General features: G+C 41.3%; 1 protein-coding gene across 2 annotated transcripts in view; it reads left to right on the forward strand.

Moving 5' to 3' along the window:
* The window catches only part of PAM (peptidylglycine alpha-amidating monooxygenase), a 333,859-nt gene that overhangs the window by 203,586 nt on the left and 114,101 nt on the right, over nt 1–16,172 (forward strand). For both annotated transcript variants that reach the window (XM_005209762.5, NM_173948.2), the window contains 1 exon segment: nt 14,261–14,346. In XM_005209762.5, coding sequence (XP_005209819.1) covers nt 14,261–14,346 — 86 coding nt within the window.

Raw genomic sequence — 16,172 nt, forward strand, 5'->3', positions numbered from 1 at the left:
ATTAGAATTCTTAACCACATTATACCCACATGGTTTCAAATGGACTTTTAAAATCTGTCTTGCAGCCCATATTCCCTGTGAACCTCTAGGTTAGTTATAATTGACTTTCTAACCATATACAATGGACAATAATTGATGCTTTTAGCTAGCTCAAAGTGTTCATCTAGCATTTAAAAGTAGAATTTTTTTTTCACTTCATAAATGTAGGATCTGTTCAATATGCAAGCTAGGAAATGTACACTAAGTAAAACTGTTTAGTGACTCTGGCTTTCACAGTCTAGCCTTATTCTCCATTTAAAAATGAGGTAGACTTTTTATCCCCCAATATTTGGCAAAATCCATGCATCTTTTGGGCTTCCCTGGTTACTCAGATGGTAAAGAATCTGCCTGCAATGCAGGAGACCCCCGGTTTGACCCCTGAGTTGGGAAAATCCCCTGGAGAAGAGAATGGCAACACTCCAGTATTTTTGCCTGGAGAATCCCATGGTCAGAAGAGTCTGGCGGGCTACAGTCCGTGGGGTCGAAAAGAATCGGACGTGGCTGAGCGACTAACACTACCATTTAGTGCATTAGAGCTCACAGCTGGGCCTTTCAGTCGCTTCACAGAAACATCCCCTACACCCTACCCCTGATGCCCCTAAGGCTCAGACAGTCAGCACATATTTTCCAACTGCTTAGCTTCTTATCCTCCCACCTGAATTATAATTCTAATAACAAAAATCTATCAGTGGCAAAAGCCTTGCATTGTTTTTCTACATTGTCTGAGTCATGGAATTTATCACACTCATTTTACAGTTGCAAATCTATTCTTCAGTTGCTCCAAGATATAGACAGTACTTAAATGAAGATTCCCAAACTTTCACATATATTTTTGGTTGTGATACCAGCAGTGGTTTTTTTTAATTTTGTTTTAATTGGAGGCTAATTACTTTACAATATTGTATTGGTTTTGCCATACATCAACATGAATCTGCCACGGGTGTACACGTGTTCCCAATCCTGATCCCCCCTCCCACCTCCCTCCCCATACCATCCCTCTGGGTCATCCTGAGAGAGTCATTTCCTAGGCAGGTTGATAGGGAGTCTAAGGGTCCCCAAGGAGAGAGGGGTCTGGAATTCTCAAGGAGGAAAAAAGGACAAACTTTTTTTCTTTCTCCACATTCCTTAGGATTATATACCAATAATGTATCCTGCCTAAGGACAGTCTTTGGATTCAACCTTCTGTTATTTTAAAATGTTAATTATGGGAGTATACCTGGCCTTTACAAGGATGTATCTTGGCCTGAGGACAGTGTTATCTTAAAATGTAAATTATGGGAGTAGGTCGGAGGAGGTCTTTACAACCTCCAGACATTCTTTGGATTATATAACCTCATTGTTAACACTAGCAAGCGGGTACTCTTTCTGCCCCCTTCTGATGCCTATGTCAGGAGCTTTCTCTATCTCCTTTATACTTCAATAAAACTTTATTACACAAAAGCTCTGAGCGATCAAGCCTCGTCTCTGGCCCCGGATTGAATTCTTCTCTTCCGGGGGCCAAGAATCCCGGTGTATTCGCGTGATTCAACAACAACCTTTCAATCCCAGTGGGATGATTTGGGAGAATGGCATTGAAACATGTATAATATCATGTAAGAAATGAATCACCAGTCCAGGTTCGATGCAGGATACAGGATGCTTGGGGCTGGTGCACTGGGATGATACCAGCAGTGGTTTTTGATGTGTAAGAATATCAAGAACTCATTCACACTCTGAGGAAATCATTTTGAGAATACAAAACTGTTTTATTGAAAGAAGATAAAGTGAAGAGGATATTTAATACCATGATGAGATTAAAAATCCACCTTTTAAGGCAAGACAAGGAAAATGTAAACGATTGTTTTCTCTGCCCTCTGGTCTCCCCCCTCCACTCTAGTGTGCATTGTGCATCTGACTGTGTAGTAATCAGACCTCCCCAGTTGAAATTGGGATTAAAATACCTGGTCAGGGATAAAGACCAGTTTTTCTTCTCCTGGCAGCTGTCATGTGCTTTAGAAAATAACTTTCCTTTCTCAGTCCCGTCAGGGCTCACGATGACCCACAACCCACCGTATACCTGCAGACATCTTTGATGAGCTTTATGTCCAGTGCCAATATATCATTTCCCTTAAAGACAGAGATTGGTATAGAACTCATGGTCAGACAATCTGGGAGGTGCTGGGGCTATACCTAACAGAAATCCTGAAATACTTACTTACGAACCTTATCTATGTCACTAGCAATATTATTTGTGTTCCGCCTGTTTTACAAGGTAATTGTTCATTACCCTTCCAGATATGTGCCTGAGCCTCAGATAAAATTAATGATGATTAGGTGACTTGAAACCATTCATCAAATATATAGACCTGTAAGATCAATGATTGTAGTAGTGTCACTCTAGATATGGGAAGAAGCGACAAGAGAAAACCGTTTCCTGGACTGTAACAGACTAGGAAGACAGATGGGCCAGAGGCTGTCTACTGTGGGTTACAGGGTGAGCCCCAGTAATAGCACATCGAGAAAATGTTTTCAAGAAAATGTTTCCTGTTATCAAGAAAATGTTTTCCTGGTCTGGGAATGAGCATTCTGAGCATCATGGGACAAACCGGTCACAGAATGCCTTCCAAACCTTGGTGCAAATCGGGCCTGAAAAGGAAGGCCTTGTAAAATAAAGAATATTGCCCACCATCCAGTTCTACGGGAATCAAGTCATTGGCCATTGCAGTCATTCCCCTGCAGTACACCCGGAAAGGAATTCAGGGTGAAGGTCAGGATGCAGCCCCTTGTGCTCTGGGAAAACTGGCACAACTGGCCCTCAGATAGACATGGGGCGGGGTGGGGGTGGGGGGCGGTGGCTAGATTTTATGACTCAGTTTCTCGCATCCTCCCATACTTAGAAAAGCACGTACAGCATTAACCAAGATGTCTGTTCCTCACGACTAGCAGCAACTTGTCCTGAGTTGGGTGCTTGGTTGCACACACTCCCTGCACCAAAAGCGCATATGTACTGAGCTCCCCACCTACCGTTCCCAGACAGTTCTAGAGACTGCTTCCTGGGTTATAAACCTCAGTCTGGCTCCAAGAAAATTTTCCATTGATTTCTTAGGGTCACTACTTTTTCAACTTGTAAAAATAATTTATTTTTACTGTTTGGGAAAAGTATTTTGTTCCATTTAGATTGGTTAATTTCATTAATTTAAAAATGTGTTTCTTTATTCTGTTGCATATAAAATTACATAAAGAGAAACAATGTGAAAAGGAGTGCTAGAATTGAGTCCAGCTGGAGGGGTTATAGCAAAAATTAGTGTTTACAGTGTCTTAGACCACCTTCTTTTACCTTGAACCCTGTTAAACTGTTTAATTTCCTCATGGTTCTAAATTTCATAAAGAACTCCAGTTTTTCTATTATATTTCTTTCAGTTTTATGCATTACATTTCTCTTTATTTTATTTTAAGTTTATTTTTAATTGGAAGATAATTGCTTTACATTGTTGTATTCAGGCTTCCCTGGTGGCTCAGATGGTAAAGAATCTGCATGCCATGCAGGAGACCTGGGTTTGATCCCTGGGTTAAGATTCCCTGGAAAAAGGAATGGTTACCCACTCTAGTATTCTTGCCTGGAGAATTCCATGGACAGAGAAGCTTGGTGGGCCACAGTCTACGGGGTTGCAAAGAGTCAGACACGACTAAGTGACTAACACTTTCACTTTTCTTTAGGGTTAGGATGAATTGAGAGAGGAACACTGAAACATGTGCATTACCATATGTAAAATAGATAGCTAATAGGAAGTTGCTGATAACACAGGGAGTTCAGCCTGGTGCTCTGTGACACCCTAGAGGGGTGGGATGGGGGTAGAGGTGGAAGGGAGGTTCAAAGAGGGAGGGGACAAATGTATATTTATGGCTGATTCACACTGTTGTATGGTGGATTCCCTGTGATTCGTTTTTTTTGTTGATACCCAAAACATCAAGTTCAGATTTTGTCTCTTCTGTTTGTTAGCTAGGATTTCCCCCTGTTTTTACGCTAGTGTTTTATTTTCACTGCCAGCAAGTTGGCAAATAGGTATGTGTGTAAGAGAGTAAACATCTTCCCCCTGAAATTATGAAGTCATAATTCACCCCCAGTCTTCAGGCAGCACTTTTAATATGAAGGCGAAGAGCCATTCTGATGATGTTTCACTGTGGTGCTGCCCTCCTTTGCTCTCTGTAATTGCCTCTTTCTACTGTTCATTAAAATATATTTACAGTTGTATTAAGTTTACGTGAAAACAGTAGACACAGCATGAAGCAGTTTTCATTATGTAGTCATTTTAATTTTGAATTTTTTTTTCTCTTCTGCACATATTCCAGTCTTTTGTGTCTCATTCCAAATTAGCAGCTCACACTGGTAATGTGTCTAGTTAATTATATGCATGTGCATTTAAATTGCATACATTGATGTGAACCTTTTAATATACTGTGGGGTGGTCCCTTTATAGTTAGGGTGGGCCTGGTGCTCAGTTGTAAATTAACATACCTCCTGAGGATGCACATAACCAGCTGATGGAAAAGCAGCCGCTCTGCTGGCCCATGGCAGGAAGGCAGCAGTACCTGTCAGAGGGAACTCTCATTCCTTCCTTCCGAGACTTTTAAAGGAGGGGACAGCTGCATCTAGGGACCAAGGGGGAGTAATGGCACCAGGATTGGAGCAAGCAGAGCAAGAGCTCGATTTGCTGGCTTGAGTCAAAGTGTAGCAGTTTGTACTTGCAGGCTTAAGTCAAAGTGTAGCAGTTCCAAGTTCCCCAGATTTTTTGGTTGATTTGGAGCCATAACTGAGCAGACTGTCTGGAGCTTTTCAGTTCAGTTCAGTCGCTCAGTTGTGTCTGACTCTTTGCGACCCCATGAATTGCAGCGTGCCAGCCCTCCCTGTCCATCACCAACTCCCGGAGTTCACCCAAGCTTATGCCCATCAAGTCCATGATGCCATCCAGCCATCTCATCCTCTCTCATCCCCTTCTCCTCCTGCCCCTAATCCCTCCCAGCATCAGTCTTTTCCAAGGAGTCAACTCTTCGCATAAGGTGGCCAAAGTACTGGAGTTTCAGCTTTAGCATCAGTCCTTCCAAAGAACATCCAGGGCTGATCTCCTTTAGAATGGACTGGTTGGATGTCCTTGCAGTCCAAGGGACTCTCAAGAGTCTTCTCCAACACCACAGTTCAAAAGCTTCAATTCTTCAGTGCTCAGCTTTCTTCACAGTCCAACTTTCACATCCAAACATGACCACTGGAAAAAACCATAGCCTTGACTAGACAGATCTTTCTTGTCAAAGTAATGTCTCTGCTTTTGAATATGCTATCTAGGTTGGTCATAACTTTTCTTCCAAGGAGTCTGGGGCTTTTAGAGGTCAGTAAATGAAAATGAGGTCAGAAAATGAGGTGCTGAAAACTAGGTAGTTTAGATATTAAAAGATGTATTCCCACTCTCCATGAAAATATGGTAAATTTTAGATCTTGGAAATTCTGTGTATCTGGATTGCCATCTAGTCAAAGCCATGGTTTTTCCAGGAGTCATGTATGGATGTGTGAGTTGGACTGTAAAGAAAGCTGAGCACTGAAGAATGGATGCTTTCGAACTGTGGTGTTGGAGAAGACTCTTGAGAGTCCCTTGGACAGAAAGGAGATCCAACCTGTCCATCCTAAAGGAAGTCAGTCCGGAATATTCATTGGACAGATTGATGCTGAAGCTGAAACTCCAGTACTTTGGCCACCTGATGTGAAGAGCTGACTCAATTGAAAAGACCCTGGTGCTGGGAAAGATTGAATGGGTGAGGAGAAGGGGATGACAAAGGATGAGATGGTTGGATGGCGTCACCGACTCAATGGACATGAGTTGGAGTAAGCTCTGGGAGTTCATGATGGACAGGGAAGCCTGGCATGCTGCAGTCCATGGGGTCGCAAAGAGTTGGACCCCATGACTGAGCAACTGAACTGAACTGATTCAATGAATACATTTCTTTATTCTATTTTTACTCTAATAGTCATTTAAAAAAATAATAAGTGGTTAGCTACATGAGTTTCATACTTTGAAAATCATAATGTTTTCTTCATATTATTATTTTGGCATTTAGAATAATTTTGGAGCATGTTCTGTTTGTAATGTGAGGTTGTATCGTCATACACTTTCTGTTCTGCTGAGCACAGGGCTGGCGTGCTGCAGTAATCCATGGGGTCGCAAAGACCCGGACATGACTGAGCAACTGAACTGAATTCAACTGAGCCCAGGACTTAGGGCTCAAGACAGTTTGTGATTGCAGATCCCAAGTGTGTTCACAATATTGGGCTATTAAAGTAAATGGGCTTCTTCTGCATTGTGCCTTGTACTTTGACATGATCATCTATGTTGAATTAAAATGATTGTTTTCAGTCTTAGGAATTAACATTGGATTTGAAAACTCTTTCTAATGACGCTTATGACCAGCTACACTTTACAAATCTAAGGATGTTTCTACAGGTTGTTGAATCTTTTTTGGAAAGAAGAATTCCGGCTGGTTAAATGAGGCTGTTTCCAACTGTTCTAACTTGGACTCATTCTCAAGCTGAAGCGGCAGTGCTTTACCATCCTATGAAGCTTTAGCTTAAATTCCTTTCAACTGCTTCTATTTATTAACCACCTGCTGTGTTTTTTTTAAATGCCACTATCTCCACAGGGTTACAGATGCTGATGAGGGGAGAAAGAAAAGTAGCTAAAACACAAATATACATATAGAGAAGCCTATATGTGAGACACCCTGCTTGGTTACTCATTTAAATGACTGGTTTCTTTTTTAGGGGGATGTTACTTCCCAGATAAGTATGCAGCTTCGTTGCCTCCCTTATGATGATAATGATTTTTGGCTGAGAGTGGTATTTGCATGTGCTGACATTAGGCACCCTCTCCACACCCTGGCTACCTGTCATCTAGAGGCTATACGGCAAGAGTCTCCAGGTGTCTCTTGCAGCCCCTCTTTGTTTCTTCTGCCATAGTGAAGCTTTTAAAGTTTAACATACATAATATATTGTCAGTATAAATAAAAATAACAATCTTCAAAATCTGTGCCATCCTTGTTCTAAGCACTATAAAATGTGTCTTTGATTGTAGCAGCAAAGTTAGACATAAATTGCTGCTGCTGCTGCTGCTGCTAAGTCACTTCAGTCGTGTCCGACTCTGTGCGACCCCATAGACGGCAGCCCACCAGGCTCCCCCGTCCCTGGGATTCTCCAGGCAAGAACACTGGAGCAGGTTGCCATTTCCTTCTCCAATGCATGAAAGTGAAAAGTGAAAGTGAAGTCGCTCTGTCGTGTCCAGCTCTTCGCGACCTCATGGACTGCAGCCTACCAGGCTCCTCCGTCCATGGGATTTTCCAGGCAAGAGTACTGGAGTGGGTTGCCATTGCCTTCTCCAGACATAAGTTAGTGCTAAGCTAAAATTAATTGTATCCATTTTCTTTTTCTACTTTAAGATTGTAATAGATTCATGTTATATTGCATGTCCGAATAGTATAAAGAATCTTCATTAAAATATAGTTGGCATCTTGCTCTAAGTTCTAGTCACCAATGATCATATTCCTCGGCTACCTTTTAGGTGCCTGTATTAGAGGTGTTGATAGGAGTTCCTTAGCAACTGGTCACTTCTTAGTGGACTAGTATCAGTTTTAATAAAATGGAATGGCATGGTTGTAACCATCTTGATAGTTTCAACAGAAACTAACATTACGTGGTTTTAAACATTATTATGTTTTCACAAGATGATTCTTTATGGTCACTAGGATAGCAGTGTTATGTTGTTGTTCAGACGCTCAGTTGTCTGACTCTTTGCGACCCCATGGCCTGCAGCACGCCAGGCTTCCTTGTCTTTCACTATCTCCTGGAGCTTGCTCAAATTCATGTCCATTGAGTCAGTGATGTCTTCCAACCATCTCATCCTCTGTCATCCCCTTCTCCTCCTGCCCTCAATCTTTCCCAACATCAGGGTCTTTTCCAATGAGTCAGCTACTTCGGCTCTCCATCAGGTAGCCAAAGTATTGGAGCTTCAGCCGCAACATCAGTCCCTCCAATGGAAACTCAGGATTGATTTTCTTCAGGATAGACTGGTTCAATCTCCTTGCAGTCCAAGGGACTCTCAAGTGTCTTCTCCAACACCACAGTTCAAAAGCATCAATTCTTTGGTGCTCAGCCTTCTTTATGGTCCAACTCTCACATCCATACATGACTCCTAGAAAAAACCGTAGCTTTGACTAGACAGACCTTTGTTGGCAGAGTAATGTCTCTGCTTTTAATATGCTATTTAGGTTTGTTATAGCTTTTCTTCCAAGGAGCAAGCATCTTTTAATTTCATGGCTGCAGTCACCATCTGCAGTGATTTTGGAGTCCAAGAAAATAAAACACAGTACAGTAACATTTAATATAGAGCTGTAACTTTGAAATCAGAGCATCTTGGGTACAAATCTCAATTCTACTACTTGCTAGATGTAATAAACAATGGTCTGTTTTCTCATCTATAAAATGGGGCTACTAATCCTGTCTGCTTGGGCCAGCAGGAAGAGTAAGGGAGGGGGTGTAAGTAATATGGTTGGTTCAGTGCCTGGCACATAAAAGTACTTAAAAAGTGGTAACTATTATCTTTATTCATTTACTAATATGATATTTGTTAACCACTCAACTATGTATCAAGGGCATTCTTAGGCACTGAGAATTTGGTGTGAACAAAACACTTACACTTCTGCTGTTGTAGACTGCCTCTCTGATCTGATGATGGAGATGGGTAGTGTCAGAGTGGGGAGTGACGGTGATGCCTGGATATTATGGTGCTGTTTTTCAGACTGGTTCCTTTTAAATATCGCTTCTATTTAGCTTTTGCATTAAAATAAAAGTGTTAGTTGCTCAGTTGTGTCCAACTCTTTGCAACCCCATGGACCATAGCCTGCCAGGCTCCTCTGTCCATTGGATTCTCCAGGCAAGAATACTGGTTCTCTGTCCACGGAATTCTCTAGGCAAGAGTACTGGAGTGGGTTGCCATTTCCTTCTCCAGGGGGTCTTCCCGTCCAAGGGTTGAATCCAGGTCTCCCTATTGCAGGCGGACTCTTTACCTTCTGAGAGTTATCCTTCCTATTGGGCTTCCCAGGTGGCGCTAGTGGTAAAGAACCCACCTGCCAGTGCAGGATAGGTAAGAGACTCCGGTTCAATCCCTGGGTCAGGAAGATCCCCCAGAGGAGGGCATGGCAACCCATTCCAGTAATCTTGCCTGGAGAATCCCATAGACAGAGGAGCCCTTGGGCTACAGTCCATAGGGTCACAAACAATCAGACACAATGAGCAGGCATGCAGGCATCCTTCTAATTACTATGTTAATGTATACCCTGCATTACCATCTGAGCCACCTGAGGAATTCCCATTGATGTATACCCATTGCACTAAAATTCACATAGGATTTGTCTAAATTGGGAAATGTGTGCTGTAGGTTTATAAAGCAGTTGATGAAATTGAATTCCTGATTCATGCTGGATGCAGTTTTGAAAAGTAAGGGCATACCATATATGTCATTGATTTTATAAGTGTTTCTTAAAGAAGCTTTCTAACTTTGGATTAATTTTCCTGTGATTCTCTTTAATACTTAATACATTAAAATTGAAATTGAAGACCATACAGACTTAACTTTAGGGCATGACAATTTTGTTAAAAAAATTTTTTTCAGACAAAGGTAGAAATGATTTATCAGTTCTGATTTTCCCTAAATAACCGTGGATTTTAACTAGCGTTTAACAGATAGAACCAGAGGAGTACTTTAACAGTCATTTGTGCTTTATTTGTATAATTCAAGATGCCAGGCTAGCACATTTTAGAGCTTGGCATAGTCTGGAAATATTCATGCCATCTAAATGGTTTCCCCATGGATTAGAGGTGAAAAAGTTCTACAGCAAAGATCCAGGAATCCAGAATAGTTTTATTTTCAAATGTTAATTCTTATCATTTTTGCTATGAATACTAAAAAACCACTAGGGAGCTATGAGAATCTTTTCACAATTAATTGGTCTAATCTAGAGGAGCCTTTAGGAGAAGCCCCTAGAATTATAAGAATAAGAAACCTGGTCAATGAGGCCTGAAATTACAACAGCCATTGATCAAGGGTTACATTGCTTCCTAGCCTTAATACCTTTCTTCTTCTTAATAAGAATCGTAAAAATTCTCACTATTTTTATAGGACCCTTTTTGGAAAGTCTGCATATGCAATACTATCTTTATCTTGGTCATTTGATTAATATGTAGAGAAAGTTTGATAACTGTTTTCCATTTAAAATGAGAAACATAAATTTGACCATGAAGAGGTGCAGAGTTTATCCAAACATTCTTTGTTACTCTTTTATGTTATCCGTTGTAGGACTCATTTCTCTTGGCCTCTTGTTTTTCCTCTTCACTTAGTCCTCTCACACATTAAGTTTTAGAATGAATTTCACTATCCCCGAGCCCTCCAGTGAGACATTATTTACTCAACCTTGAATCATATATAATTTTTAAAAAATAATAAAACAGGATTTTAAACTCAAAGTTTGCTTTTGAAGCTCTTCTTTTACTAGATCTGAAAAGACCATAAAATATAAAATCATCATCGTTTTGCAAACAAGTCAGAAGAACTTATTTTATCTAAAATTGATGTCAGAATTACATACTCAAATTGCAACTTAGTTCAGGTTATAGTAATTATCAAAGCTGATCTTCATATAATACCATGAAGTCTCTGCGTGTAAGTCAGTCTCATAACTAGAGATATAAAGGAGGGTGACAGACAGAGCTTTGAGTCATGATGTGGCTGTGTGACCTTTTTATAGTTACTTAAACCACTTCATGGGAAATAGATGGGGAAACAGTGGAAACAGTGTCAGACTTTATTTTTCTGGGCTCCAAAATCACTACAGATGGTGACTGCAGCCATGAAATTAAAAGACACTTACTCCTTGGAAGGAAAGTTATGACCAACCTAGATAGCATATTCAAAAGCAGAGACATTACTTTGCCAACAAAGGTTCGTCTAGTCAAAGCTATGGTTTTTCCTGTGGTCATGTATGGATGTGAGAGTTGGACTGTGAAGAAGGCTGAGCGCTGAAGAATTGATGCTTTTGAACTGTGGTGTTGGAGAAGACTCTTGAGAGTCCCTTGGACTGCAAGGAGATCCAACCAGTCCATTCTGAAGGAGATCAGCCCTGGGATTTCTTTGGAAGGAATGATGCTAAAGCTGAAACTCTAGTACTTTGGCCACCTCATGCGAAGAGTTGAGTCATTGGAAAAGACTCTGATGCTGGGAGGGATTGGGGGCAGGAGGAGAAGGGCACGACAGAGGATGAGATGGCTGGATGGCATCACTGACTCGATGGACGTGAGTCTCAGTGAACTCCGGAAGTTGGTGATGGACAGGGAGGCCTGGCGTGCTGCGATTCATGGGGTTGCAAAGAGTCAGACACGACTGAGCAACTGATCTGATCTGATCTGAGACTCTCTGAGCTTATTCAGCTGTAATGTATAACCTACCTGGAATGTTCTTGTGAGAGTATGAGCTGCTTGGTACAAAATACCAGGCAGATGATAATTCAAAATTTTTTTTTCATATTTTGGTTAACTTTTCAACTAAAGATTTTTTAAATATTGTACTTGACAATACAATAAAACTTAGGCCAATTCAATTATCTATGTGTTTGTATATAAAAAGTTAAAAATTGACTTAGAAGTGAACTTGTCCAGACATTTTGTGAATATTTACTAAATGCCTTGCAGGGCTGCAGGTGCTGGGAGTACACGGTAACAGAGAGGAGCAAAACCTCAAAGTCTACACAGTCTAGTTGGAGAGGAGATAAGTAAGCTGATACTTAGGAGACCTGCTCTCCTTAAAGAATGCAAGTTGGCGGGATTCACATCAGAGGAAGTGTCCTTGAGAAGGAATAGTTTAATTGAATCTTGAATAAGAAAATGAGTACAAGATTATCAGGCAGAGAGTTGGGGAAGGGGTTTTCCCAGAAGAGAGAACAGTCGGGGAGAGAGATTAGAAACTGGCAGAAACTTGGCATGACTGAAAAGGGTTTGTTTTTTATTTTCTGGTGATATAATAAGGGCCCAGATCATAAAAACCTCCTGTGTTATGCTACAATGTTTAATTTTTATTTTGGTGTTATTTTGGGGAAGCATGTGAAAGAATTTATGCCAGCAAATGACTTTAATCAAACACATAGCTTAGAAAACTTTGACTTCTCTTAGAAAACTTTACTAAACCAGTGTTTTCTGGTATATTTCATTCTAGTTCTTTCTAGTTGTACACTGACTTGACTTTCATATCAGAGGAAACAATTATCTTGTTTAACCTGAGACTGGCATCACATGGATGTTAGGCACTTGCATATTTATGACCTTTCTTGAAAGCTGTGAAAATCGCCATGCAGATCTTCAAACTTTAGTAGCTCCCAGCAGTGAAATACCAAGTACACCACATCTGACAATCTCATTTCTTAATATATTGTAGCGTGAGGCCACGGAGGGAAATTCTGCTCTTGGGTACCATCCAACACCCCAAGCCTTTTAGCACAGTTGGCACAAGGCTGTCACAGACACTTGTTCCAATGCCCGTCCCACGTGGTGAGGCTGCTTCACCATAAGTATATTGTTCTTGACAGTGAACAGTAAGAAACCACTGGTGGACGTGTTTTACACTGCTCGTCACCCAGTTTCTTTCTGCAGCCTGATTTAGAGATGCAAGAACGTTTGCTCAACGTAGCCTTATGGAGGCCTCCTGGTTCTGTGGCCTTGATTGAGACAAGTAACAGTAGTTTGTCTGCACGTCCTGCCTGTCGTCTGCCCCCACTTCTGGCTGTAAGCAGGAAGCATGTTAGGAATCTCAGCCACTGAGGATGGCGTGAGTGTTCTCTGGGATTCTAGGCTTAGTTTCTAACCTGTTTAGAAAACCTTCACTTCCCTTCCAGGCCATAGGCAGTGCAGTTTTTCTCCTGTGTGAGCCAGCCTCCCAGCCAAGAAGCGGTCTTTTTCCTCGTCCTTGTCCTTGACAGTCCTCGGATCTGCCTAAATTCCTGACTCTGACCTTGCTTGGTGCCGGTTTCTCAAGACACAAATCTATAAAAGCAACATCAAAGTATCACGTAACAGTGTTTTGAGCAAGTCAAATTATATAACAGAACCAACAAAGAGGTGTCGTGTCATGGGGAAAAAATGTGTGGTTTGGAGTCAGACAGCCTGCCATTTGTGAAATTGGATCTCCCAGATAGATACTAACGTGCTGGTCGCTGCGCTGGGGGTCTTACACGTGTCACCGCCACAGCGCATCAGGGAGGTTTTCACGCAGAAACCGGGCCTTGAGGGCGGATGCGCGTGTCCCGGGTACGTGCCTTTTACCGGGAGGTTGTGGGGTTCAGCTCCAGATATGTCTTTCTGCCTGTGCTTCTTTGACCATGCAACGCTGTCTCTCAACAGTGTCTTGAGATAAAATGAATGTTTTATTAAATAATGCATTACCCTGGTGTAGTGCTTTGAGGTTTATGAAGTGCTTTCATTTATGTATCATTTGATTTACAGAACAATTCTGGGGTAAGTATAACGATCCCTGTTTCACAAGACAGAAAACTGAGAATCTGTAAGGTTAAGTGATTTGAAGCAATTTATAAATGGCAAAACCAGTATTCATAAACTTTGGAAAAAGCCACAAGAACTCTGTCAGTGGGATGTACTTGCATTGTTCCCCCTGCTAAGGGTGGACATTGTGTCCTGTTGGTTACTGTGGCCAAAGGCCTATTAATTACACTGATCCCCAAATGGGAAGTGCGTATGTTGCTTTAGTCCAGTTCCAGATTTCCACTGTGCTAACTTTGGTTTACACACTCTTCATGTAATGCTTACTTTTCTACCTGAGTACGTAGAGTACATTCCAAGGGTGGACATACTGAATATATTTATCTGCCTCACAGGATTGTTTCATATTGGTCGACTAACAAACAAATTTCCCTTTATATGTGTTTGTTTTCACATATAAAACTGTTCTTTGCTCCAGTCTTCATTACGATCTTAAAGCTGATATGGCTATAATGATGGTGTATTGATGGTGTATAATGATGCTGTATTGGACTTTTCTTGACCTCAGTTTCAAATACCTTCCCCTCCCTGCCCCTCCCATGGGGAGAGATCTATGCATTTTAGTAGTTGAGTCTTTACTTACAGTTACTTTATTTTCTTCTTCAGGTTTTGTGATGAAGGCACCTGTACAGATAAAGCCAATATTCTCTATGCCTGGGCAAGAAATGCTCCCCCAACGAGACTCCCCAAAGGTATACCTGAGGCCTCTTGGATAGTCTTATATTAAGCTGCTTAGTTTTTTATTCCAAAGTAATTTTTATTATATGTTCCTTCCAACAGCTGTTGGCCATGTTCTAGGTTGTAATTTCACACTAAAAAAGTACCCTTACTACCTGCTTTGTATTGAATAGGTTTCATTTAGGTAGTTATTCTTCCTCTGCCTCTCTTTGGTAAGTAATTTGCTCACACGACAGTTTAGATAGAATTAGAAAATAGCTGAGTATACCTCAAATCACCTTTGGCCTGAGGCACATTGGTTCTTGACAGCAGGAGCATTCCACAAGCCAAGAGAGCCAGGAATTAAGTAAATCGCCATTTCAGCAAACAGATTTTTTTTTCTTTAATAGTTCTGGAGCCTGGCTATTTAATGTGATGCCAAACCTCAGCTGGCTCTCTGAGTTCCCCTCTAAACTGTTCGTAGCTTCCAAGATGTGAGAGAATGACCAGAGTCCCCTTTATTACTGGGATCTCTCTTAGGATCAGAGTGAACGTGCGGTCCTGATACCAGAAGGACTGCCATGGTTCAGGGATGGAGGGGTGGCATCTTGCAGTGCCTCCCTAACTGCTGCCTGCACTAATTTTTAAATTTTTTAATCTTTTTAGACAGCTTTAAAAGTTACCTTGTATTTATAGTTAGTACAAAATATTGCCTAAATTCCTCATGTCATGTAAGACTTGAGCCTTGAGCCTCTCTGGAGCCCTACATTTTGATGTCTGTTTTGCTTTACTTCAAATGAGTGCTAGAATCTTCTCTAGTGTTTTTTCAGGCTGCTGCTGCTACTGCTAAGTCGCTTCAGTTGTGTCTGACTCTGTGCGACCCCATAGACGGCAGCCCACCAGGCTCCCCCATCCCTGGGATTCTCCAGGCAAGAATACTGGAGTGGGTTGCCATTTCCCTCTCCAATGCATGAAAGTGAAAAGTGAAAGTGAAGTCGCTCAGTCGTGTCCGACTCTTAGCGACCCCATGGACTGCAGCCCACTAGGCTCCTCTGTCCATGGGATTTTCCAGGCAAGAGTACTGGAGTGGGGTGCCATTGCCTTCTCTGTTTTCCAGGCAGCCACTACCAAACAAGTTCAGAAACTAACAGGAAGGTTTGTCATAGATTTGTTGATGTTTTTAAGATACATTAGCAGAGAAGGCAAGACATTTTTTTCTCCATCTGTAAATATTTTCTCTGCCGAGTTTTTTTTTTTTTTTTTTTTTAGCTTACTAGCAAACTCTGCTAGTAAGACTCTTAGGAACCCTTCAGATTCCAATAATTTATTGACATTGTAATCTAGTAAGTAGTTGGTTTCTTCAGTGGTATTTTTGCAGATATCTGTTTTCACATGGGGAAAAAAAAACAATTCCCCTGAGATGATCTTAAGTCTAATTTCCTATATTCAATCAAAGTAAAAATGGATATGTAAGTAAGTGAAAGTCGCTCAGTCCTGTCCAACTCTTTGTGACCCCATGGATGTAGCCCACCAGGCTTCTCTGTCCTTGGAATTCTCCAGGCCAAAACACTGGAGTGGGTAGCTGTTCCCTTCTCTAGGGGGTCTTCCCAACCTAGGAATCGAACTGGGGTCTCCTGCATTGCAGTCTGTTTCTTTACCGGCTGAGCTACCAGGGAAGCCCAAAAATGGATACAAGTATACACAAAACAAAGTGAAAGCATAGGTTTATGTGTGTCTGTTATGTAATCAACAAGGACAGAATTTCATTTTCTTTACTTTGTTCTGTTTCTTGAAAAATGAATGAGTTGTCCTCTTAAAGTATAGTGATTACTCTAGTTCTGAAGTAGAGACTACAAATAGA

Source organism: Bos taurus, chromosome 7 (assembly GCF_002263795.3).
Source record: "Bos taurus isolate L1 Dominette 01449 registration number 42190680 breed Hereford chromosome 7, ARS-UCD2.0, whole genome shotgun sequence".
NCBI lineage: Eukaryota > Metazoa > Chordata > Mammalia > Artiodactyla > Bovidae > Bos > Bos taurus.